The 27,959-nt window shown below is 39.7% G+C and overlaps 2 protein-coding genes across 2 annotated transcripts; one reads left to right on the top strand and one right to left on the bottom strand.

Moving 5' to 3' along the window:
- Positions 1–1,558: 1,558 nt before the first annotated feature.
- On the top strand, positions 1,559–9,190 carry CHRNA3 (cholinergic receptor nicotinic alpha 3 subunit). The gene is made up of 6 exons (XM_063412687.1): positions 1,559–1,850; positions 3,919–4,058; positions 4,126–4,170; positions 5,310–5,419; positions 6,515–7,526; positions 8,980–9,190. Exons 1-6 carry the CDS (start codon positions 1,796–1,798, stop codon positions 9,106–9,108), a joined length of 1,491 nt encoding a protein of 496 aa, XP_063268757.1. The 5' UTR covers positions 1,559–1,795; the 3' UTR covers positions 9,109–9,190.
- Positions 9,191–10,158: 968 nt separating this feature from the next.
- Positions 10,159–27,057, bottom strand: CHRNA5 (cholinergic receptor nicotinic alpha 5 subunit). The gene is made up of 6 exons (XM_063412688.1): positions 26,662–27,057; positions 18,026–18,177; positions 17,694–17,738; positions 16,327–16,436; positions 14,551–15,382; positions 10,159–12,634 (listed from the first exon to the last, which is right to left on the bottom strand). The coding sequence occupies exons 1-6, from the start codon at positions 26,765–26,767 to the stop codon at positions 12,473–12,475; spliced, it is 1,407 nt and encodes a 468-aa protein (XP_063268758.1). The 5' UTR covers positions 26,768–27,057; the 3' UTR covers positions 10,159–12,472.
- Between the last annotated feature and the right edge of the window lie 902 nt (positions 27,058–27,959).

The following is a 27,959-nucleotide window of genomic DNA, read 5'->3' as shown; positions in this document are numbered from 1 at the left end:
GTTCTCATCACATCTCCCTCCCCAGCTATAAGAATAATTCTACCACAATTCTGAGCTGATTTCACCAGGAGATCCAGCATGGGATGTTAGAAACAAAATATCTGTGCCATACAAACACAACTGAAAATTTCAGTAACTAGGCAAATTAAGCTAAAATACCTGTATCTCTTGATGCTTTGGCTCTTTGCTTCCTCTGCAGATCAGTGTTTCCAAAATATTCTGGTTAAACACTGACTTTTGGAGAACACAGATTATGATCTGATCTCGAAGCTTTAACTCGTTTCTAGTTGCGATTAAAAAGAACAAATAAAATTCTCAGTTATAAAGCTGCTTATAGCAAGGAGACAGAAAGACAAAACATTTAGCCTCAATGCCCTGGAAATGCAAAGCCAAAAGTATCCACAAAGGGTTAAGCTAAAATACCAAGCAGCCGAGTTCTCTGGAAAAAAAAAAGAAATAAAATCAAATGGACAGTGAAGCCTATTTCCTCCATGCTAATAGAATTACAGAAATTATAAGAGCATGTGTCTGGGGACAAAGTGAATGATGCTCTGAGAGATAGGGCTAACAGGATAAACAAGCTCAGTACCAAGAACTGAACCCAGTCTGGTACTCTTTCTCCTACTGCCACCTCTTAACAGCACCAAGTGGGGTCATGGCTTATCCTTCCCTAAGGGCAGGCAATGAAGCACCTATTGGTGCAGCCCCTGTCCCACATGGCTTCCTTCTCATCAGTTCTAAAAATGAGGGGTAGAATCCATTATTTCTCTCCTCACTTCCTCCTTTTACACAGATGTGTGCAACAACCACTGCATGAGCCTTGCATCACCTGGTCATTCCAGATGGGGAGGGCAGAGCAAAAGGTGACATGTCAGATAACAAGGAAGTGGATGAGCACCTGGGAAGTCATGCCTCACTTTGCAAATTATGATTTTATGGCTGAACTTCAAGCAACTCCTCTTTCTTTCTAGTGTCCTTTCTCAGGAACAATAAGGTTTTGTGGGATCAAGTTGGGTATTCCCCTTCTCAAATTTCACCTTTCTAATCTACCAAATAGGAATGGTCCAAAGACAGTTACTCTCAAGGGTTTGGTCAAGTTTGATTTCCATTAAAAGCCCCAGATTCTTGCCAGATGCCAGCTGCTATGTTTACCACTCTGGGCTCAGATCCCACCAACAATTGTACATGTCTTTAATTACTCCTTGGGAATAGCACATCCTTTTTAAATGGTCAAGCACCCAGCACATGCTCTTGCGAGATGAGACACAAGCAGGAAAAAAAACCTCAACATTGGAAATGAGGTCCCATCATCTCAGTTCACGGCTAAATCAGACATCCCTAATGTTGATACTCATTTCAGAACAACTCGATTACAAGATTTGTATTAATTAAACTTCCCCTAGCAGACCGGCATGAGCTTCTGATAGATAAGGATCCTGTATAGCAGCTGGCTGGAAAACTCTTCAGCATTGTCAGATTACCAGGCTCATTTATGCACCATTTTAAGGACTCTTGCCCACTATCAGTGCCAGAAGACTGCTCTTTGCCTACAATAACATCTGTTTTTCCTGCACTTTATTTGCTGTTTGCAAAGCTCTGCCCGCCTGGGTAGCTTGAAAGGGGGCAGCACAGCAAAGCTAATGGGAGCTCAGTGCGCAGAGTCCTGCCGGCTGCTGCTTGCAGGCATTTCACGCATCGGAGGAGCCGAGCCCTCCCCGCTCCCTGTGCTCCCACAGTCCTGGCAGCGAAGCTCATCCTCAACAGCCCCTGCCCACAGGCAGTAATTCATAACACCATGGAGAGCCTGAACACTCTCCTTCTAACTGCTGCTGTTTGCTTCCTCTGTCAAGGTGAGTGATCCTTAATTTGTTATTCTTTGATGGTGAAGAGAAGGTTGAAAAGGGGAGCAGGAGATGGTTTTGGTGTAAATTATTTTTAACAAGTGCAGAAGCGCTCTCCAACGTAAGGGGCCAATGTACAGAATTCTGGTATAGGTCTTTCTGTTACACAGCTTGTTGTTCAGTGGGAGGGGGGGATTAAGTTTATCCTTGCAAAATAGTTAGGTAGTCCTGATTAAAGATGACAAACAGGACACATAAAGCCATTTTAACATGAAGGAAAAGCACCTCACTCATAAAGGTGTGGCTTCGCATATTGCAGAGAAGACAAGAAAGTGACAACATTAAAGAGCTTTAAGTACGTGTTGCAAACAGCACATCTTCTCTCTGCAGATGTGGAAGCACAAAATATTTAACAAAAAACACATGAATGCACTTCTCTAGAAACAGTGGATGCTAGATTTAATTAGAGTGCTGGTGACATGTAAAAAGGCTGGCAGTTTGGGACTGACTATAACAGTTGTTAAGATCTAGATTTTAAAATTATTTACCTAAAAGATTGGGAGGTATTTATTCCAGGAAATCTTAATCTAAGAGATAGAAGATATTACGAAATAATATGGGTAAGACTGGCAGTTAAAAAGTGTTCATTTTTTAGTTAGCATGTTGGCTTGAATGATTTCACTAATCTGAAAACAAAATTGCACTCCAAGTGAACAAGAAAAAGCACAAGGAGTAAAAATCAACCAAACAAATCCAAAACCAAACAAACAGACCTTTAGCTGAATAGTTTCACATGAAGGGAACCCTTGTCTTAGGGAGAGAGGTGAGGTTTCTCAGATTCGAAAGTAACACCTGCTTTGTGTAGTCTGTCACCTGCAGACACTTTGGCCTCCCCCCTTTCTCTACAAAAAAAAAAAAAAAAAAAAAACTGGCAGAAAATAAACATGTCCTTCCTTGCAAATATTAATATTTCATATATATCCATATATCTGGTTCAAAGGAACTGTAGAATATGTTCAGCAGACTTCAGTTTTTGCCTTTGACAAATTTGCATAGTGCTATCCATTAATGACAAAACAGACCTTTTCTGGTGTTTCAGCTGGAATTCATGAGGATGTATTGTCCAGAAGATATTTAAAGAGATGGCCCTCTGAAAATAAAAAGCCACTGGCTTCTCATAGTGTCAGGATGGTTATTGCCTAGATAGTTTGATAGTAAAATGGCAGTGTAAAATACAGGCTCTCACACCTCATCCTGAAACAGGTGAAGTACCTTGTTGTTTAAGAATTTCAGTTTGCAGCTTTTTTGCTGGCCAGAGTATGATGAACTGCACTTCTGAGTGGCAAAAGGACAATAGGAATCTATTATAAATAAAAATTACTTAGAATAATAAAGAGGTAATTAGGATATTTCTTTGAGTGTGCTGAAAAGTCATTGAATGTAACAGTTAAGCCAATTTTAATCCTTTTTTTATATGTATTTTAAGAAGCAGGCTATTATCCTCACTGTAATCATGCAATCATGACTCAGACTAGAAAGCAGACTTCTGATTTCCTGGGATGACTCCTCTGCGAGGCGTTCTGACCCCTTACCAGAGGCCTGGTCTGTTGGACTTTCCCCCTCCTCTGCTCCACAGCCCTGTGGCGCAGGCAGTTTTGGGGGGAAAGACTTTTGCACCCCCACTTTTTCAGAAATTCCCCGAAACGACTTTTTTAACTCATTTGCAGATGTGTGGTAGAAAACCTGTTTGGTAGCATTACCTTTCACTTCTCTCCTCGCAGCCCAAGGGGATGCCCCCCATGCCCCACGGCACCCTGCTCGCCGCTAAGGCGGGGCTGGCTCTGCCCAGCGCCCAGGGGTGCTGAGCAGCCGGGGCAGTCCCGGGGCGGCCCTGCCCGCACGGGGCCGGGACTCTGCCCAGCGCCCAGCGGTGCTGAGCAGCCGGGGCAGTCCCGGGGCAGTCCCGGGGCAGTCCCGGGGCAGTCCCGGGGCAGTCCCGGGGCAGTCCCGGGGCGGCCCTGCCCACACGGGGCTGGCCCGGCGCTCACCCCATGCCCTCACCCCGTGCCCTCCGCAGGCTGCGGCGGCTCCGAGGCCGAGCACCGGCTCTACGCGGCCCTCTTCCAGAACTACAACCAGTTCGTACGCCCCGTCAAGAACGTCTCGGACCCTGTCATCATCCAGTTCGAGGTGTCCATGTCGCAGCTGGTGAAGGTGGTGAGTACTGGCCCGCCGGGCACCGCGGCAGGGCCGGCGCTTCTCCCGACACACCTCTCTTTTCCAGGACGAAGTCAACCAGATCATGGAAACCAACTTGTGGCTGAAGCACGTAAGTAGCGCTCAGTGACAGCCCGGACGGCACCGGCTCACCTCCCCTCCGGCGCGGAGGAAGAGCCGCCCGCCCAGAGAGGCGTCCGCGGGCTCCGGGGCACGGGGCTTGCGGGGCAGAGCCGCCCCGGGCAGCGTCCCTGCACAGGAGGCCGGAGAGCCGCCCCCGCTCCGCGCTCCCCGCTCCGCGCTCCCCGCTCCGCGCTCCCCGCTCCGCGCTCCCCGCTCCGCGCTCCCCGCTCCGCGCTCCCCGCTCCGCGCCGGCGGCGCCGCCCGAGCCCTTCCCCGGGGCGCTGCTGCCCCCCAGCGGCCGCCGTACCGTGCGGCAGGCGGGGACAGCGAGGGAAGGGACGGGACGGGAGCGTAGGAAGGAACAGGAGCGGAGGAAGGCTGCTACACTCACTGCAGTCGCCAGATACAGGATTTTCGCTCTGGAGACTTCCAAACGCGCTGCCTTGGCAGACACCAATGCAAGGGAAGCACCTGGACACGGAGGTCTCGAACAGCGCCACTTGGTGCTGGTTAGCTCCCGTAAAGTGGCAACAAACCAAAAGTGTGTATTTCTTGCTAAAAAAGCTTTTAAAAAATGCAGTTACTCACTGCTGCAGTCAGCTTAGTAACTAACTTAGTTCCCACCTCCAGCTTGATACTCAGATTCGTTAAAATGGGGTTTACAAGCGCTGGTGACAAAGGCTGTTACCTGAGCCGGAGCTCTCTCTGACCCAAGGTCCCTCGACTGATGCACCACAGCCTCCAGGCTGTTTTCACTGTCTCACAGATAACCTTTTTTTGAGGTCAAAGTTACTATTACAATCCTACACTCTGAAAAAATTGTCTTATTCCTTCTTCAGCTTGTTCCAGCTACTGAGTAGGCATTCCTGGGGCAGAGTCACATATATTAAATATATATAATAAAGTCATACATGGATATGACCAACAAGGTCTAGATATCTAAGCCCACCTACACTCTGCATATGAACAAACACCACACAGATGTGTTTGTTAAAGAAGCATCTAAACACTGTAGTATCTAAAATAAATCAACCTGGGAAGTGATATGACAGCACTTGGTTCAGATCTAGTCCAGTGAATTTCAATTTCTTCAGAAACCTAACATGGAGTAATTTCTACCATAATTAGATCTGGAATGATTACAAGCTTCGGTGGAATCCAGCAGACTATGGAGGTGCTGAATTCATCCGAGTTCCATCTGGCCAGATCTGGAAGCCAGATATTGTTTTATATAACAAGTAAGGCTCTTGCATATTTAACTTCTTACTTCGGGGAGAGAGGGGTGATGTTACCAGTTCTAAAAAAAACCAGCAGCAAGTTCACAGAATGCACTGAAAATGCATTCTGAAAATGCTTTTCACCATACCTGTGTCCTGCATGCCCCCATTGCTGGTCTCACCTTCACATGCTACAGCAGCATCACTGGGCAGGATCCAGCTCTAACCTGGCCTTGCAAGTGAGCAGGCCAAAGTGAACTTGGCTTTTCCCCTTCACAAGCCCCTGCACATCACAACTTGAACTGAAAGAAATGCAAATTCTAGCTTTTTAGCAGTCAAATTCACAATTTAACACTTTTGACTAATAAAAGCCACAGATAAAGTTGACTTTAAATGTCAATTTCTGAGACTGTAAAGAGCCAAACCATAACTAAATGGATCTGTAAGAAGGCAATTTTCAATGAAACGGACTTGGCTACAAAACTCAGGTCTACAGATCAACAGTGATGACACTCCTTTTCTAACTGGGGCCTTAAAAATTCAAATTACCCTTTAATTTTACTTTTTCATATACTCAGCTGGATCATGTAAATTAGCAAAGTGGGAATTACAAAAACTTCTTACCAAATGCACTCCTTATACAAAGATACACCCCAACCCTAATCCCTCCATCCATAGTTACTACCTGCACTGTCCATGGAAGAGGTGGAAATGCCAGTAATATTCTTATCATCCCTTGAGTTCTGTTGTGCTTGATCAATCTAGAATTGAATAGAATGAAATAATTCAGTTGGAAGGGGCTAAAAGACTCATCTAGTCGGACTGACATTTGCAATCTGTTATTTGCTATTTTGAATATTGATTGCATCAAGCGATGCTATTAATAAGGGAGAATATTTGCTTTCACCTCCTCCCTGGTGAGTTTGTAGAGCTGTTTCAGTTTAACCATGCAAATATATGATGGTCACTGACTCAGGCTTGCATGAGCCTGAGTAAACAAGTAAACAACTGCTGATTTCCCCAAAACAGATTAAAGAGTTAATATATACAGTCTGAATGTATGAAACTACCTGGAGCAGATCATTCTAATTTTTGTTATTTTTACTTGCTTTACAGTGCAGTTGGAGATTTCCAGGTTGATGACAAGACAAAGGCCCTTTTAAAATACACAGGTGATGTGACCTGGATACCTCCAGCTATATTTAAAAGTTCATGTAAAATAGATGTAACCTACTTCCCATTTGATTATCAGAACTGCACCATGAAGTTTGGTTCCTGGTCTTATGACAAAGCCAAAATTGACTTAGTTCTAATTGGCTCTACAATGAACCTGAAAGATTACTGGGAGAGTGGAGAATGGGCTATAATTAAAGCTCCTGGGTACAAACACGACATCAAATACAACTGTTGTGAAGAGATATATCCAGACATCACATATTCCCTCTACATTAGGCGCCTACCTTTATTTTACACTATCAATATGATTATTCCCTGTCTGCTGATTTCTTTTCTGACTGTATTAGTTTTCTATTTGCCCTCAGACTGTGGTGAGAAGGTGACACTCTGCATATCAGTGCTTCTCTCTTTAACAGTGTTCCTCCTTGTTATCACAGAAACCATACCTTCTACTTCCCTGGTAATTCCCCTTATTGGGGAATACCTCCTTTTCACCATGATATTTGTAACTCTATCAATTGTCATTACAGTATTTGTACTAAATGTGCACTACAGAACACCCAAGACACACACAATGCCCATGTGGGTGAGAACCATTTTCTTGAACTTACTTCCCCGGATCATGTTCATGACAAGGCCTGCCAGTGATGAAGAGAATAATCAGAAGCCAAAACCATTATTCACTTCTGAGTTTTCAAACTTAAATTGCATCAACGGTTCTGAAACCAAATGCTGCAAAGATGGCTTTGTTTGTCAAGATACGGCGTGCAGTTGCTGTCAGTATCAGCGTACCAAGTTCTCGGATTTCAGTGGCAATCTCACTAGAAGTTCCAGCTCTGAGTCTGTAGATCCTATGCTTTCATTTTCAGTTCTGTCACCAGAAATGAGAGATGCTATTGAAAGTGTAAAATACATTGCAGAAAATATGAAAATGCAGAATGAAGCAAAAGAGGTAAGAACATATTTTACTAGTACTCAAACTGCAGATACCTTTTGCCATTAGAACATTTGGTAAGAAAAATATCTCAAACAGACAAAAAAGATAAAAGAGACCATTATTTTATGCAAGTAAATTACACAAGCTGTATTATGAAAATGTGCAGTTTTGAACTTAAATAAGTGAGAAGCAGCTCTGCTGCACAGTGATCTCTCTATTGACAGCATATACACTGAGTGAGGCATGTTAAGGTAACCACTGCTAGGGGAACAAACCAAAGCACTCATCCCATCAGAGCTGAAGTTAGGATTTTCCAAGTTATAATCTTAATAGTGGAATTTGCTGACCCTATGGCCTTTAGAAAGTTACATTCTCCCTCCCACGGCTTGCCATCAACAACAGAAGGGTAAGAGTGAATGTCCCTCACAGTGATGATGGTGCTCATTGTTGCTGCTGCAAAGTGCTGTAACTAAATGAGGTAATAACTGCAAGACAAGGAGCAGCATCTTTCATAAAGCTGCATCTTAATACAATAAAGGAGAAAAAAATGAAAAGGGTTTTTTTCTACCATATTCCTCAAGCATACTATGAGCAGTAGCCACACCATCACAATTTTTAAATCCCCAAACTCTGGCACTTCATTCTAACTTCACTTTGTTTATACTGAAATCAGAACTCTATTTAGATTTAGTTGGCACAGAAAATACAGGATTGCTTTGGGTTTTCAAGTTTCCCATAACAAGTTCTAAGCTAACAAAACCCCCAAATTTAAAAACAACAAATGCATTATTCATTTCTTATCATTCTTGAAGAACAAAAACGTTGAATTGTAACAATAGTAACTAAAATGATCACCGAGTTACTATTAATATATAACATATAGAGTACTTCATTGTCACCCTTGCTGTGACAAAATTCACTGTAAAAAAAAGAAAATTAAAAACCAGGAAACTCAGGTGTTTTTTGAAACTTGGTTACCTTTTTACATGGAAAGTACAGAGATTAATTTTACATCATGCATTAAAACAGTCAAATTTCAGTACTGCATAATAAAGTACCAAATAATTATATGCAAATTAATCTTTGCTTTTTACATACTACCTAAAGACCAGCAGGAACAGTCTGTTTCATTAACATTTTCTGGACAAACCTGTTCATCTAAGAATTTAAAGCTTCACACTTTCATTTTTGGAATAGAGAAGTTGTGTCTCCTCAAGTCCAGTGTCTTGGTGAACAACTTTTTGGATTTAAAGCAGCAGCTTTTGGCTTTGCTCCAAAGAGCATATTCAAATAAAGCTTCTTCAAGATGAATTCATTTGTCAGTGAAAACAGACGTGTAAGTTGTGTACTCATAAGGATATCTACATACAGAAAAAACTGTGCTTCTTATATGAAATGGTATTATTGCTAATGCAACTTATTCACCTAATAAACATGCCAACTTGCTATTCTTTTTTTTTCTTTTCAGATTCAGGATGATTGGAAATATGTTGCCATGGTAATTGATCGTATTTTTCTATGGGTTTTCATCCTGGTATGTATTCTAGGAACAGCAGGATTGTTTTTACAACCTCTCATGGCTGGAGATGAAATGTAAAGATTAAATAAAATGTTGTGAAATCAAATAAATCTGCCAACCAACTCTGCATCCCCCTCCAAGCACCTCATGTCTCTTCCATGGGTAGTAGAAAAGGATCTCTCTTGGCTTCAGCTTCGCTTGACCAAGGAAGCTTTGTTCAAAATGTGGAAAAAAAAATTATTTGGAACCTTAATGACAGCTAATCTCAAAGTAATACGAGCTATATTTACAGCTACTTCCTGCAATAACTGGAGAAGATGGAGGCAGTACGTTAAACTTTGTAAGAATGATTTAAGAAGGGGTTAATAAAGAAATTTAAAATTACATGAATATTTGGAAAGTCAAGATGGGTTGAATGCTTTGGGATACTGGCTTTGTTTCATAGTCTGGTGCCAAGCCTCTTCAGGAGGATCTTGTGGAAGGAGTTCATAGTGAGTTCCGTGAATACCCTCAGGAGGATGGAATGGTGGGAAGCACGAATACCAAATGACTGGAATGCAGACATCACCAACTGCTGCACAAACTGACCCACACAGTGGCAAGAAAGGACTGAGGAGAGGTTTATTACAAAAGGAAAACAAATAGGTAAATAACAGATGATGGTAAGAAAGCAGCCATAAAGTAAATTCTGTGTATCCCCAAACTGCAATGTATGTGAAGGCTGTCAGGAAAAAAAGCTGCTCAAACCTAATGATGTTTAGAATTGTGTACAAGTAAAACACACAACAACAGAGTCTGCAAGTGATGCAAAGGATCATAATACTCTGACAGGATAGGTTGGATACAGAGGCATCCTGCTGCAGTGAAGTGTTTTATCCCAAGGGAAGGCAGGTAGACAAAAATAATCCTGTTAAGTGTGCTAAAATTGTTGCTTAGGCATATATATAGTCTCTTTTTTTTAATCAGTAACTGCAGATTATTTAAGAGCATGAATAAAGAATGCAACAAAACACTGTAATCAGATCATATTTTGTAAAAATACGAACTGTTCTCTCTGTACCAAACTGAAACTTTGTGAAAATACAGTGTACCAAGTAATACAACATTTATGAAAATAAAGAGAATCAAACTCTTGAAAATTGTGCCTTTTTTTTTTCATTTATTTTGAGCGAGTGACAGAAATCTATATAAGGTAGCATTGCCTGGAGTTCCATACAGTTCAAGTTACAGAAGTAAAAGTCCATGCTTCTAAAGTATATTAACATTCTCTTGTTTCAGACACAGCTGATAAGCAGAAGACCCCAAGGATTCCAGTGTCAGCTACGTTATCTGAGTCTATCACGATCAGACCAGAAGTCACTAGAAGAAGTTCATGCATTTACAAAACCTGTGAGTTACTGGAATAAAGAGAGTGACTCCACTGGGCAACGTGCTGCCCATCATGATATAACTGGGCAGCCTGGAGACATAATAAGTTAATAATAAAAATAAGTTAATAAAAATCTAATCTACAGTTGTACTCACTTTGCTTTCTCTTCAGGTATGAGTAAATTTCAGTAATTCAAACCTATGGAAGACTTTAAAAAGAAATGTTGTATTTGAAGAGGAAACAGGCTATCTGAAGTATTTCTGCAACTTGCACACAGAGAAAGTCATTGATGCATTGTTTAACCTCAGTAATAGTGAGAAGTTAAAGCTCTTACATTAATGAATTAAATCAGATAATCTTTGCAAATTTACCTAAAGTTATGATGGGACTAGAGGAAACATGGATATCCAATGTCAGATATAATTGTGTAACTGAAAAAGAGTGACTCCCTAAATGCTATTAAAAAAAAAAAACTGGAAAAAAAAGGCCTGCCTGATGTAATTTCCCTACCTGAGAGCCTTTAAAAGCTACACAAAACCAAGAATCTGCTGTAGATTAAAATATTTTGTAATAAATATTCAATTATATATAAGTTATATTGTAAATAATCATTATTATAATCAGTGCAGGGCTATTCTAAATGAGACCTGGGAGGGGGTGTAGGAAAAATATGTATCTGTTGTTCAAACTTATAATCACTATAAAAACTTAAAATTATTTGAGATACCACAGTTTACATTAAAACTTCTCACCTAAACATGTTATTATTCATGTAATAATTTAAGCAAACAAAAACTTCCAAAGGCTCGCTCCAGCCTGGCACTCCTGTGTTAGACCTACAGGATGCAATTATATTATGACCAACACTGAAAAAACTTTTGTGTATGAAAACACACAACTGTTTTAGAGTCTTTTCCAGAAATAAAGCTATTAAGAAAGGTGGCAGTGGAGTCAATGTAAAGCCTATACTTTAATGGAATAACTGGAAAATTGCAAGTTCATTTTCAATGATCTTAGGAAAAAGGAAATATCAAAAACTCTAAAGTCCTTGCTGCTTAGAGTTATATATGGTTTTATAAGTGAAAGAACAAATCCAAGGTAGCTCTCTGAAGTTCAGTTTAACAAAGGTCAACATCATTTATCATCTCCATTTGGTTCCACAGCATAATAATTTATAACCCATTTCCTTCGGAAAGGTGTTCCACAAATTCCTTCTGCCTGTACTTAAAATCTTAATTCTGAGACACACCCAAAGACAGGAAATAATGAACACATCTGCAAACTCACATACTGTATCAAATTCTTCATCAAGAGTAAAGAAATCTGAATATTCCAGCCCCTTGGAATACTTATGCACGTTGGGAACTCAGTTAACTGCCTTTGCCTTCCTTTCTAAAGCTGATGGATACAACAATATACACACATGCTTTAGGCATTTTAAGGCTTATTAAATGCTTATATAGGTATCACAGAATTAACAAGCTTTAAAATTTAGCAGCAAATTCCACTGAAAATTTGTAAAGGCCAAACATGGCCAAATTGCTGTTCCCAGTTGTATATTATGTATACAGGAATGTTAACTTATTATTATTGTAAATTTCTCTGCCAAAATTTAGGATTTCTACAACACACTGAAAAGAACTGATAAAAATTCTCCTTTGTATACTAAATAGGAATAAGCAACTCTACTGTGTAACTGTAAATATTTAATATTCATTATAACAATTTATAAAGTAATTTAATAATTGGACTACAGTGAACCATCATCAAAAAATTTAAATCCTTCTATATCACAGTAGGTGTCAGTGTATGCTTTTTTGATAAATCATATATACCATGGCTTAAGAATGCTCTTTTAATTCTGACTTGGCTTAGCAGTAACTCAGTAGACTGGCAATAAGCAAATTGACTTCTGTGTGTCCTGGGAATGCCATGCCTTAAGAAAAACCTAATTTTCTAGTTTTGGAAATTTTTTTTCACTCTATAAGAAACATGCCTACAAAGAACATACATGAGAACAGAGCTACTGCAAAACTTAGAGCCAGATCAGTAGGACGTGGCTCCAAAGATATTTTATGCATTTGTACTGCCTATATGGGTAGGTACTATTATACTTGCCCATTTATGAATAACAGGAATAAATAACACAAGTGATCCAATTATTGAAACCAGAAGAAAAGCCCATAAGAACATTCGATCAAGCACCTGAGCAATGTATTTCCAGTCTTCAACAACCTAAAACACAAAGAGCACAAGAGTTGTTCAGTGTGTGCAAGAACAGGTAAAAACAGAATCAAATCGCAATTCTTAGTTATTTCAAAGTACACTTTCTTCAACCATGTCCATACGATAGCCCTCTTGAACAATATTTTACAATTATACTGTGAGTTAGAACAGAAACAGTGTTCTGAGAAGATTGATAAGGTATGTAGACTTTGATGCAGAAATGGACCCTGAGAAGCACCAAACATTCTCATTTATAGAGACGAGACTGGTCTGTCATTGTCTAACACAGTGCAGCATTCACAGCACATGACATCATAATGTGGAATTCAGCAGGAGCTGAAAGCAAAAGTTGTAAAAAAACTCCAAACAATCAAAAACACAAACCCACAACAAAAAACTAAGCAGAAAACCAAAACCAAATGTCCCAAACAATAATTTTTTTTTAAATGTTAGTACAGAGCAGCTGTTGTGTTACAAACAATTGCTGAAAGCTGCAAAGTTACTGCTGCACAGAATTATACACTGGGGAATACGCACAGTAGTTTCAAGACTACTTTCCTTTTTGATACAACTATTCATATCTATACACAGTTTTGCAAGTATTGAAGAAATAATTGTGGAAGCAAATTAAAAACCTGCTAAACAATTGTCTTGGATTTGAACTGGAGCTATCCACATTTTCCAAGCCTAATGCTTCCTAAGATGTAAGGCTACAATAGCACTAGCTGTCTCATGTTTGTTAACTTTTGCAATTAAATCCCTGGAGCCCAGTAATAATAAAACAAGTGAATCCCCAGTCAGCTGTATATTCATTTCCAAGGTTTATAATAACAACAACATTACACCTGAAAAACAAAATACTTCTTGTCACTCACAGTCAACCCTTAATTTACAGGAAATGATGTTTTAAATAGCAAACTATTCTATTTCTGTTGTTCATACAATGCAGGGTAATTAGATGCTGCTTTAACAGCACAGCAGACACATTTATTAAAAATCTAGGCCACATCCCTGGTGACAATGTCAGAATCAAGTATTGAGAAGGCAGGCACAGTACTCCTAGTCTGGTATGGGAGAACACACTCTCAGCAACCAGAGCCTTCTGAAGACAGCAATTCCCATAGAGACTGAAAGAACCTCAGGCTTTGCCATCGGAAACAGACAGTACACCACAAACTTCAATATTTCTACAAACTTCACTAGACTGGAAATAGCATTTAAGTCTCTGATGTATCAATGGTGCTAGCTTAAAAAGCATGTAAAGAAAACAGATTTCTAATGCTCTTACACATATGTTGTAAACATTCATTAAGGATAATTCAGAGTGCAAATGCACAGACTGAAAAAAGCCTATGACATCTTCTGAAAAAACTTAGGAACAAGTAATAGTAAGGGTAGAAGACAACACTTAGGAAGTCATTGAGTCCATGTTTCATCTGAGCACAAAATGACCAACATATGGCTTTAGTCTGTATTTAAACTAATCTAAGTTAGAGCACTGGAATTAAAAGCTGCAAGGTAAGTCTTGGCAGTACTTATTCAGAAAATACAAGGCAAATGCATTTTTCAACATAGCCTTCAGGTACAACATTAAAGTGAAAAATTCCTTCTGTCATCTCAACAGTGCTCTAGGGAACAGTTACAGTACATTGTCTCATCACAGACAAGTACCTCACAATGACAAGAATGTCTAGAAGAAAGCAAAAGACCTTTAAAGACCCCAAATACTATACTGTATCAGCCAAATATTCTCAGTGTTGTACCATATTTGCACTTTTTTCCTGTGGAAACAACTACACAGCTTTCAGCAAAGTACAAAAGCTAGAAATCTGTAACACATCTTTAATATGCAACTGCACAGTAAAGCACTTGATTTCCTAATTTCCACTTGTACAAAATGAGTGTAGCAGGACTAACACACCCACCTCGCGAACTTCATTCTCCTTCATCACGTGCCTCGTAATGTAGCGGATGGAATCCAGAGCTGCTTCCAAGGTGTTCCTGGATGATTCTGGTCCATTTGTGTTTGCTGTTTCCTCCTTCTGAGCAAAGTACCTATCGACATGGCTTCTCATGCAAAGCAGCTTGGGCAGCTTGTGCAGGAAGATCTTGCGCACCCAGGGTGCCATGGCGTTGTGCGTGGACGAGGAGCGGTGGTGGATGTTGATAGCAAAGACAGTGATCACAATGGACAGGGTCACAAATATCATAGTAAACACCAAGTATTCTCCTATGAGCGGGATAACTTTAGAAGATGATGGAATAATTTCTTCAATAACAAGAAGAAAAACAGTCAAAGATACCAGTACTGAAGTGCAGAGTGAAATTTTTTCACCCTCATTTGAAGGAAGATAGAAGACAAGGACAGTTAGAAATGAAAGCCCAATACAAGGAATAATGAGAAACAAAGTGTAAAAAAGTGGCAAACGTCTAATTATAAATGAATATGTAACGAAAGGATACCAGCAGCATCCATCAGTCCTGTTTCCTTTGCTCCCTGTTGCAGTCACTATTTCCCATTCTCCGTTATCAAAAAAATCTCTCTTGTCAACATCATAATCTTCAAGAATGAGATCAACCTGTGAGCCATCGTAAGTCCATGAACCAAATTTCATTGAGCAATTTTGAAGGTCAAAGGGGAAGAACGTTACATCAATAGTACAAGAACTTTTGTAGTTTGCTGGGGGAGTCCAAGCAATGGTGCCATCATATTTTACCACAGTTTTTGTAGATGTTCCCTCAAAACGTCCATCTGCACTGAAAGAAGAAAGATAAATGCATGCAATTACAATGGGCTGTGGGGATGTATTTAAAGAAGAAATTATGCTTTGTTATTATCATTTCAGCTGCCTATCCCTTGGTAGACAAAATTTTGTATTGTCTTCATTGTCAACTTTTCTCCTCTAATCTGACTCTCACATAGATAAACAGCTTTGGAAGACTGAAGAATATTTTCAAGTCCTGAAAAGATTGGTGCAACTTTATATGGTCCCAACAACTTATGAAAGGATTGCAAAATCCTGATCTTTAACAGCATGACCCAGCTCTGGTGTTTCTACTAATAAGACAGAATAAGTACTTTTAAATTTGGCAAAATCATAATTATTGAAGAAAAAGGATCACGAAACAGGTAAAATACTACTTGTGTCCAAACCTGAATTTACAATCATGCAACAGCCCTTTATCCTGACTCGATAAGTCAGGAAACATAAAAGCACTGTATGTGCACCAGAGTTGTGGAGAAGGGTTAATTCAAAAGTTACTGTTTCTGAGATCTGTTCATTCTCAAAAGAAAAAACCCAAAACCAACCCAACCACCCCTCTACAGCTAAATGTACCTGACTTTGAGTCCAGTGCTGAATATGACCTACAACAGCATAAATTTGTCGCTTCCCTCCCACCACTCTACACTATATATACCCAGCACTGTGCAAGACATTTTTTTTAATTAAGAAAAAGTTTACACAACAAAATGGAAATAACCTTTTCAAAGGGACTAGAAATTCCATTCAGAAGTAAAGAAAAACATTTGACCATTTAACATGGCAACAAAGTCCATTTGCATTCAGAAGCAAGTTCTCCCACAAGTTCTTAGCCCATTAAATGTACACATTATGTCTATCCAATGAGCCTCTTAGAAGTTGTTGGGTCAGTGAAGTTATAAAGTAAATGCATTTTGTATGAAAAGATTCACATCTTACTTGTCATACAGCACAATATCTGGAATCCAAATAGACTCTGATGGGACACGGATAGATGTTATTCCAGCATAGTCTTCAGGATTCCACCTTAATTTTACATCTATCCATTCCTGTGGATATGTGAGATGTAAAAATCATTATTGGGAAGTGGATTTAAGCAGGGTGATACCAGATGAAAATAGATAACAAGGCAATTAACAACAATCAAACTGGTTTCTAAAATTTGCATAGAACAATGAATTGGCTGAACAGGCATGTAGTTACATCACTCAGTATTTGTTTTCTGTTATAAGAACTACTTGATAATATTTTTGTACCAAGCTTAAGATAGGATGTTCCATTTTCAGAGCATGTACTTATAAGTAAAGCTATTATAAAGTAATTTAATTGTATAAATTAAATTTCAAAAAAGCTTGTTCTGGATAAATACCAATGACTGGAAGCTAATCAGAAGCAATTTAGACATTTTCATTATATAAAAAAGTCCCCATCATCCTCCAACTCTTAAAACTGGTTCAGTTTCAAGAAAGCCTGCAGAAACTATTAAAGAGGGCACAAAGAATCATCAACACACATGGCCATCTCATATTTGCTGACTAGTCTCAAAGTTTTCCTAAAAACAAAAACTTGGCCTAAAATTACAGTTACTGGAAAAGAACAGAATGGGAAGCAAAAGAGAAAAAAAAAAAACAAACAGAAGGGAATCAGCCTAAACAAAAATAATTCCATAAGTAAGTATGCCCAGCATCTGCAAAGATTCTTCTCAGTTAAATCAAGAATGACTTGTGAGCAGCATTTCCCAAGTAAATAGTGGCAATTAAGTTTAGCACTGGACTCTTACAATTACAAAGCTTGAGGCATTTTCCTGCCCAAACTCAAAAATTCTTAAGAGAAAAAAAGTATTTCCTTCCAGCAAGCATATTTAACTTTGAAACTGGAATTCTTCAGTAATGTGTATCCATAATTTCAAATATCCCACAGGAAAAAGACCTCAAAACTATTATACAGAAGAATACATGAACCATACTTTTCTTAATAAAGCTTTTGAATGACAACTTTTGTACTGAAGCAGCAATTTATGGTTGGATATATACACCTTGGTATATTAAATGGCCATGCAATGCCATATCAGATTTCTTTTAATTTAGTGAATTTTTATTTACCCTGTTGTTACAGTTTTATTAAGAGGTTTGTCACAATCAATCCTTTAAAGCTTTTCCAGAGACATTCTATAAAGATACTATGTGAAATAAAATTTCATGCAAGAACAAAGTTTTTTGAATATACAATTAACTAGACAAATTTCTCACAAATTTTGATTTGCAGTTATGAAGCTTCAGAATTTTTCATCAATATTTAACACATACCTGTTTTAACCATACATTTGTTGTCATCAACTGATTTTTCTCATCCTGTAAAATAGAGCATATATCACAAAAAATAATCTGTCCACAGGAAAGAGCTGCTTTAGTTCACAGAGGTCTGTGACTTAAATAAAAATCACACTGCTGAAAGCAATCCAATCACTAAGTATGTTTATATGAGAACATTATATATCCATCTACAGGGCATTTTTGTTACACAGATAATAATTTAAGAAGTTTAATCTATTGTGTTTAACAGGCACAATTATTTCACATTAAATTATGCTCCTTTTAAAGTTAGTGGAAAAAACCTACAACTTATTTACTGTACGTACCACATCTACTAGCTGAGAGATTGCAAGACCAAACTTGATTTTTATTGTGTCATTCAAGCGTTCCACTGGACGGACCCATCTTTGATAGTCTTCAAATAAATGCTTAAACAAACGATCTTCACTTTTCGCAATAAAAGAAGGTTCAGACACAGCTATATTAAAAAAAACCAAACAACTATTAACATTGATTCAAATGAGCAGTGTAGATCTGCATTCTTGTGTCCAAACAGTTAAAGGGTTTTCTTATGCAGAGTTCAATTTCTTATCTCATCCCCTTGTCCCTAGAAGCATGCCCAAGGTTGTGGAAGTAGAATTTTAGAAAGTTACCTGGTTTTATTAAAATCCTCATACCATTATTGTTCTTTCAAAATGGATGACTCAAGAAAATTAAGATAATCTCAGTAGGCAAAAAGCTCTTATATCATTTACCTAATGCTGTGCAACGATGGAAGTCCTCTAAAACTGTAAGATGAACTCTGAGGGACTGAAGTTCTGTCAACCTAGATCCACATTACACATCTGTAATATATTGCATAACTCGCAATCCAGTTTGAAACTTCAGTCTCTTCATGTTTAATGCATTTCTTCTAATGTTTGGGTACATTTACCATGTATAAATTTTGCTGCACTTGTTAGAGCACCTTCCCCCACACTGTTTTGTATCTTAGATTAAAAAGCCAAACTATTTACCAATTGACTCTCTACCCATTCTAATGCTACAACGACTGGAATGCTGCTTTCTGGTTTTTTTCATAGCTCTCAAGGGGTTATTTTGGGGAAGATGGAGAGAGAGGAGAGTAAAAAAGGAAGATGAGAGTCTAGCTAAGTAACTTGAGTGAGAATAGCTTTCAAAGGTGGTGTGAGACCTGGAGATGGCCTCTGCCTGAAGAAGCACAAACTACACCTCACCTTGCATGGAAGGGTCTCCAATCCCCAGACATAAGTTAGGATGTCCACCAGAAAACACTGACATATGTTCTAGATAAAGACTTTTATTACTTACCAATGAAATTTAAAAAGGAGCAGCTACTGCCAAAAAAAGACCTAGCAACTATTGTCATCAGTTTAAGGGACAGCATAAACAAAAGAAAGGAGCTCACCACCATCTCTTTTTAATGCAGACTTAAAATACTATGCTATTACATAAATCTATGGCCCAACCTTTCCAGAAATCATGTGCTCACTAACAGAAGCCATCTAAAAAAAGATATATCAGAAGCAGAAAATCACCAGATAATGTCATAAACAGATGAAAACCAGAGACAGTCATCCATACAAGGAGAGATTTAAAAGATTAGCATTAGTTTGTTTGGAGAGGAGGTCAATTTAGTCAACATAACTGAAGTAGATCAACTAGGAACGATACAAGCAGAAAAAACATTGGTGGAATTTAATCTTTCTCACAAAAGAAGTGAAAGGAAACAAAGTATCAATTAAAGGCAGCATAAATAATGTCTACTTGAAGTTCATTACCATCAACATTCAGTAAATCAGCAATCCATAGATCCTGAAGAGGATGAACTGCCTGGGGTGATTCCCTGTGTGCCAGGTGTGCCACCCCTGCATAGGGATCAGTTCTCATTCCCACAAAACTTGCAAAAGCTACCTCAGAGTTTGACCAGCACTTCCACCACTTGGCTAACACCACTTAAACCATTAATTTGAACTGACCTAACCCAGTCCCACGTGACTGCAGCCACTGCAGCCTAGACAAATTAAGATGGGCAGCCTAAGTTTTAAGTTTCCTTCCATTGATCCAAGTGTGACAGCAGTGGATTCCTGCTGTGCTGTAACAGGCTTCATGTACAGGTCCTTAGGACAAAACACCCAAAGCACTGCAGAGCCCAGCAAGGCAGTCCTCTGCCTTTGGTACTGCAGGTGTGGGGCACTCCAGCAGAAATACAATTATTTCACACACTAACCAGATTTCTCTGAAGTGCCATAGTAGCAGCAAAAGCAGAATGTAGCTTAAGAAACAGGATCAGCAAATAGGGAGCAGCAGGACCCCTTTTTCCTACAAGTCTCACCCTGCAGCAACATGCTGCTGAATGGTTCTTGCTATGGGCCAAATCAACATTTGGTGTTTAAGATAGGTCACCCTTCTGTTTCAAAATACAAATCTTTTTGTTTAGAGTGCATTTCATTTGCTCACAAACCTACTGTTCTTTGAGATGTATTATTTGTACGTGTTCTACTATTTGACACATTTCCATTTCAAGATTGTGGACTTGTGGGATGTGCAAAGAACTGATGGGCAACTTAACACCATACCACTGAGAAAGCTCAGGTGGATACAGGAAAACTCACAGGACAGAAGAACTGCTGCCAAAAAGGATCCAGCAACAGAATTTTGCACATGTACAAGTTATCTTGTAAATGTACAAGTGCCATAAAAATATTTAACTGGTTCAGTATATCCTCATTAGCCAAGGATTTTTTTCTTATTTGTAACTATACACAGATTTGCCAAGCCCTGCATTTTACAGACATCCAAAAGAATGCTTCCTGAAGACACAACTTAATTTCTCTATTTCTATATCCCTATTTCCTGAATTATGAATGGTTTTGTGCATATTTCAGCCTAATATTTTATAAATGCTTGATTTTTATATTAGCATTAATTACATTTCCCTCCTCCAGTTACAACTCTCAACTGAATTTTTCATACAATTTAAGACTGACTATGCAGCCAGATATTATCTCTCCATTAATTGACCTTGAAGCAATGCAGAGGCAAAGCTGCACTTTCACCATTTCTGTGTTCCTGTAAGACGACCTCCTGGGCACTGACACACCATTTTCAGGGTACGTGTTGTTTCCAGATTAAGCTTCTCTTAAAACACAGCATCTCCTCTGATATGCTAAAAGGGGACATGTTCCTTTACTGCTTTTACATACTTACAGATTATTTTTCAAACATTTTATACTCAGACCTATAGTATACTCACTGATCTATTACAATGACAATTACATTATTTACTCACAGTATATTTCAATTATTTAGTTCTTTTTTTTTTTTCTGATCACAGATGTAGCCTTTTCAATATCTCTATTTTATTTTTTTTATTAATATGCCGGGGCAAACTGGTCTAGAAAAGACATCATAAATGAAGGAGAGTTCCAGGAGGCAGCTGGGAATGGTAACAGTATATTGAGACTTGACAAAAACAAAATAAGTAAGCAATCCTACCTTGTACATTTTATTTAATAGGGCCATTCAAATAATTTGTTACACAGATGGTATATGTTTTATATTTCTTTTCCATGTATCTATGATTTTAAGATTACAACAAGGTGCTGTGATTCTTAGTTACTCCTTGTATTAACATCAATTTAAAAAAACGTGAAGAGCTGGTCACAAGTGGAAAAAGTGTAAAGAGAAGAAAACAGGTAAAACAGTTTTAGTGGCTTAAGGCAGCAGAGTAGCTGTGCTGGTTGGAGAAAAACAGAAAGAAGTTAAAACCTATGACTAGCAAGATTAGCAAACAAACAGCTCAGAGTACAATCTCATACTAAATCACATGGCAACACTCACCGCTGCCACTAGCTCAGTGTACTAAAAAATACTTAGAAGATCTGTAGCCTTTGAAGGGCAGTTCTAAGCTTGCCTGTATTTGTATGTCTTCATTATTACTGAGGCCAGATAACCTCTGCAGTTTAAGTCAAAGGGAGCTCTCTGCACTGTTCAGTGATAACTCCCAGTGACAATGTTTACTTTATTATTTGCACCTTAAACTCTTATCACTGCCTCTCAGTATGAGTCCATCCTAAGCAACAAAAACAAACAAACAAAACAACAAAATACCTCCCCACCTAAATGACATATGATGTTGGATGGCCTAAATTTTGATTCTGCCCAAAGGAAATAAATGTTTATGCATAAAGCAGACTAATGATTCAAATTTTTTAAAACTCTGAAGTAGCTGGAGAACCCTTTTGTCAAAAGGCTAAGTAAAAACCCTAATGAAGCACTTGACCTTGAAAACATTGTATTTAAAAATTCGGTTCTATCATTTCCTCCATGAGTATTTAACAAACTTTTATTAAAGTACTTTGGAAGAACTATTTAGAAAATAGAATGAATGGGCTATTTCATCCTAGGGGCCTCAGATGGATGAACAGCATGATGAAACACTTACATGTCTATTTATCTTGTTAAAATTCTCAAATCAAAATTTCGCATGGGCTGCAAATGGATGACTTTTTAAATGTTGTAGATAAGAAACAAAAGAAGGGTTTTACAGAAGAATAACACTTTTGTAATTTACTGTACCATTACTGGGATTAAACTTCCTAGCATCTTAATATGATTTAACGTTATTCCTTTTATAAGAATTTCCAGTTAAATACTTAGTGTTACAGGCTTCATCCCAGAAGTGTTTTCATAAATCTTTGTTTTTAAATAGGAGAACATCACAGTCCATGTTTCTCTAAATAATAAACTTTCTTTGAACTCTGTATTCCTCTGCACTTCCTTAGATAAAGAGTCTAAGAGGCAGATTGGCAGTGCAGGTGTAACGCTGGTCCTCACACATTAAACAGTGTAGGTAAAAGCATTTTCTAATTTGAACTGTGTAACTCAAAGCATTTCTAATTGACAGAATTGAGCGTTAATGATTTCAGGTTTTCTGCGTGTCACTCTTGGGTGCAGTTTCAAAGGAGGCCCATGGGGATAGGGTCACTTTTTAGAAGTGTGATATCAAGATGTACATTCACAAATAATATATATTACTAATGCATGTTTATAATCATATATCATTACAACAAAAAAAACACTACTAAGGACAATAAACATTGTAAAATATCTGTACTTTGCAGTTAATATTATATTCCTTAACTCTGGGATATAATAACACAAATTGTTATCCAAAAATCTAACTGCTACATACTACAGCTAATAATTTGCTTAGAAATCTGGAAGGTGGATGAATATATATAGTACCTCTTCCTTCAGTACTCTAGTATTTTTATTAAGATGATCTCCAATCATTACTCCATTAGGTAGAAAAGATTGGTAATTTTTTATCTTTACACTGATTCCTCTGACCGTTTGAAAAGGATCATGAGTCATACTTCCTGCATGGTCTTTAATTTTTTGGCCTACTTTTCCCTCTATGCATTAGCAATTACCCAGAATCCAATCACAGTCAAGCATTTAATTAACAGCAAGCATTTAGAAAGATCACAATCATCTTAACTAGGATGTCTGTAAGTCAAAGCAGCAATACTAACACTATTCCATTTACTGAACAGAAGTCAGAAAAGCCAACTATTACATTCTGAACTTCCCAGAACTATCTTTTCCTCCCCTGTTTAAAAAATAAAGGCAAACCCCATCATCACACCTACAAGCATGGAAAAGGTGGCTTTAAAGTTACTAGGAGGACTTGTGCCTTCACTCTTACCTAGTACATCAACCTCCAGCCAACCAGCAGCAAAATAAAATGACACATATTGGACACAAAACTGGAAGGAATTCTGAACTGCAATACTACTTAGTACTTACCAATATGCACAGAGGTACAAGAGCTGCTCACAGAAAGCAGGGAAGGTGTTTCTTACATTCAAGTCAAATTTAAAATGTTAAAGTTACAACTTGATAGTTGCAAAGGAGAATGAAACTATCCCCTAACAGCTTAAAAACAAGGTATAATTATGGCACATATTTCTGAATACGAGTTTACAAGTTAGTAACCATAATAGACTGCCACGTAGTTTGTAAGCTAACCAAGAAACAGATATGAACTGACAGCCAGTCTTCAGATTCAGAGCAAATCGGACCACAAACCATCCCTTTCTGAATACTCATGCTACGGATTCGAGAGTAAGTTCACACCAAGTGCCAAAAGCTTCCTCACCCCTCTGGTGACACGACTGCCAGCAGCAGTGGCTGCCACCTGCAGCTGTAACTGCAGGTCTGTGCCGTGCCACAGCAATTCCTCCCAAGCTCACTGACACACTGATGTGCTCCACTCAGCTCCCACAGACACAATTGGCACCCTTCTCCCTGACCAACAGCCAGGCCACAGGAAAAGGCTGATTCATGTCAGCCTGCCCTGGGGAAAAATCCTGTCACTCTGAAGGCAGGAGGACTTTCCTGTAGCAGATCCAGGATTTTGCCATCTCTCTTTGTACCACTTTCAATCATTGCATCATTTTCACTGACTGCTGACCTGTGAGTAAAGACTGAAGACGGACTGTGAAGCCAGCACTGAGGAATGCTGAAAGCAAGCAGCAAAAAGACTGTACAGAAGTGCAGATGGCACACGGAAGAACAAGTATGTAGAATCTGATAAGTATAACCTGAGAAGTATAAGAATCTGATAAGTGTAAATTTAGAGGCTATGTGTCATGGAATTAAACACAAATCCAAAATGCACATAAAAAAGATCTTATGGAAATAAGTAACAGGCCAGGGCTTCTCACAAGCTGCCAGCACAGCCCTGGGTGCTGCAGATGTTGGGCTCTGGCCTTACCTTCTGCCTCAGGAGCATTTTGCCCACTGAGCTCCATTCCAGTCTTGGATACACTGGAACACAAAATGCTATAGCTCATAGCAATCAGCCACATTGCTCAAAATCAGATGAAGAATAGGAGATTTCAAAACCTGTGGTATCACACAAACCCCAGGTTTTACCATTCTAGAAAGTGGGAAACTACACAAGTGCTTCCTTCCACAGTTCATTCTACAAATCAACGCAGACATTTCTCCACAAATCAATGCTCACATTTATCCCCCTAAGTATCTCTAAAGAAAGCACAAAATATTTTAAGAGAAAAATCACACGGAAACCCATACAAGCAGGAGGGTTTGCAGATTCCTGTTGGGTAGGGAAGGTAATGGATTTGATCCTTAAACTGAGTGGAAAATGCTTGGGTGCATGAGCTGCCAAGGAAACTCCATCACAGGTCTGCACCACGGCACAGCAGGGCCAGAGGTTGTTGCTAACCTCAGCTCCATTTGGGCATTCAAGTCTCACCTGTTAGTTTAAAATTCAGAGCAGGAAAAAAACCTATACTTTGACTGTATTTTAAATCAGCAAGTATTTTCTCCTGACAATTCAGAGTTATCCAAGATAAAATATTAGTTCACTATTAACTGAAGGGAACACCAAATTAATTTGCAGGCACTCTTATATCAAATTTCATTTTATTTTAGAAAAAACAAGTTGTGAAAAGGAAACTTTAGCCTCACTATATACGACCAGTTCTCAGTGAAGTCAAAATTGCTGGCTTTTGCCAAAAGGCAAACCTTGGCTTACCCTGACTGCAGCTAATTCCATGCGGTCATATAAATCATATAATGCAACATAAGGATGTGGCATCTTCTGTCATGAAGACCATGAATAACACTACTTTTCCAAATTCTGAGACAAAGAATAATCTTTTAAATCACATTCAGCAGAGTAACAATAACAGACTGAGTATTTCAGTAGGCTGAACTAAAACCTAGACATTGATACAATCAACTTTCCATAAACCGTATTTACAACCACTTTTTCAATTTTCAGTTAATATAAAAAAGAAGTCAAATTTATCTTTCATTAATTTTCTTTCTGCCTGTAATTATTGCAGTTATGGTTTCAAGACATTCTGCAAAACTCTTGGCAAGGTACTTACAAATTATGTAAGTGCAACATTTTGAAACAACTGTTTCTAAATAAATCTGTGGAAGAGCCCTGATTTTGCTCCTTTAATCTTTCTGTAATTCTATAAACACTCCACCTTCACATGCTATTTTACATCATTCAACTAGGAAAGTTAAAATCCTTCTTGAATTATGAGACTACCTCTTTTGAAGTCAAAGTAACACACGACCAAACTAAAGAGAGTTCTGTTACAAATTCTTAAGAGGGTTGTTTTCATGTGCAGACACATCCATATCTAAAATTACAATTATTAAAATATATTTTGTAAGTTTACCTCTGTACCAGATGCATATGCAGAGCATACACCACAAACGTAAAACTACACCTCCTCTAAAAAAGTGAGCAGAGCAAAAACTGAAAGCTATGGAAGCTGAGATCATCAAAGCGTTATATATATACACACATTTAGAAAGTGTATGCAATGTGATGAAACGTAGGCAGCCACGACTGATAATGCACCTGAAAAGCTGTAGTTTAGCAAAGATATTTTCCCCCTCTTCTGTGAGAGGACAGCCCTGGTGAGCCTGTTTGACAGCGGTCTCCGGAGGTCCCGCTCCTTTTCTCAAAGCCAGCGCAGCCCTGCGATCCTCCTTCAGCACCGCCACCGGACCCGGCACCAGCCTTACCTTAACCTCGTCCGGGAAAAAGTTGATGGCGCGGAAAACGAAGCTGGTGCGCAGAGACGCCATCGCCGGCACCGTCCCCCCTCACGGCAATTCCCGCCTCATTTTCCCTCAGGCAGCGCTCCCGCCGCCCGCGCTCCCGCCGGGCACAGCCGGGGCGGGCAGCGGCGCCCGCAGAGCCCCGGGCCGCGATACCGCCCGCTCCATCCCCGCACAGCGCCAGGTGGCATCGGAACCCCCGGCCGGACAAGCCCTCCCCTCCGACACCCTCCTGGCTCCTCACCGGAGCGCCTTTCACCCTTCACTTTTCTTCCTAGTGGCCCCGCCGACCCTCACCCCCCGGGGCCGCCCCGAGCCGCCTTACCCGCGAGCGAGGCTCCGGGCTGGCCGAGCAGGGGTGCGCAGAGCCAGCTGAGGAGGAGCAGGGGCGGGGGGCGGCCGCAGCGCAGCCGCGCTCCGCGCCCGGCCATGGCTGGGGCACGGCCCCCGCTGCCTCCAAGCCCCGCGGCGCGGACGGGGTGCGGCGGCGGGAGCCGGGAGCCGCCGGGGCCGGGCGGAGCTGGCCCCGCCCCGCCGGGGCCGTGTGGGGCGCGAGGGGCGGGAACCCCGGACAGCGGGGGCCGGGCGCCCACCTCGGGCCGGCCCGGGGCTGTGAGGGAGCCACTGCCGCCGAAGGAGCTCCCGGAAGGTACCGCAGAGAGGAGGCTGCAGCGCTGCACCCACAGGCTCGGCCCCCGTGCCCGCAGCCCGGGAGCGGCTCCTGGCGGGGCCGAGCAGGTGCGCGCCGGGGCCGCTGTCCCGCGCAGCGGCTGCTGCAGCGCCCGCGCTCCACCCGGGCAACGCCTCTGCTTCTGCACCGTGCTCGTGGGAGGGGGCGAGTGTAAGTGACTTCTGGCGAAAAAAAACCACTTTTAATTTCCGTTGCATTTGAAACACTCAGTAGGGTTGGGGTTTTTTTTAAGTTTTTGAATCGATTTTTAAAAGTTTCTAATTCAGAATATTTTGGAACTTTGAATCTAAAATAAACTGACGCAAGCTAAAAATATTTAGGCTATTTCCACATCTATAGGTATATTATAGATATACTACATATATAATAAATACTCTGTGCAAAACACCACTTTTTTCTGTATCAGATAAAATCTGTTACAAAAGACAACTTTCAATACACAAATGGTGAAATTTAATCAGTGATTTTTCCTAAATCATCCTAATGGAAATGTACAGTATACAAATTGCCACAAAAAATAGAAGTAGGTAGCATTAATGCATTTTTACATCTAAGACAGTGTTTACTATTTTATAGAGAGAAAAGGAAAGAAGGTCTAAATGACTTTAAAGTGTTAATCAACTTCTATGTGAAAAGTGCCAGATACTGGATTCCTCAGGAAAATGGTCCTTATTTAACTCAAATACTTTTAACAAATTGATACCTTTCTAAAATGAGCACTACCCAAACAGCAATTTCATTAAGCATGTTGTCAATTGTCAAAATTTTTTTATACCAATTATTTATTTTACAGAAAAACTGCATCTCTCTGTGTAAATGGTGAATCTTATCAATGACCAAAACAGAATACTGGAGCGTTTCAATCCCTTTCTTAATTTTTAGACTCGTGTTTTCCTGTATTATCTTTTCCTGCAGCCCTATTTGGGCTATGC

Source organism: Prinia subflava, chromosome 15 (assembly GCF_021018805.1).
Source record: "Prinia subflava isolate CZ2003 ecotype Zambia chromosome 15, Cam_Psub_1.2, whole genome shotgun sequence".
Taxonomy (NCBI): domain Eukaryota; kingdom Metazoa; phylum Chordata; class Aves; order Passeriformes; family Cisticolidae; genus Prinia; species Prinia subflava.
The sequence above is the reverse complement of the archived record's forward strand: the minus strand, read 5'-3'. Positions and strand labels throughout refer to the sequence as shown.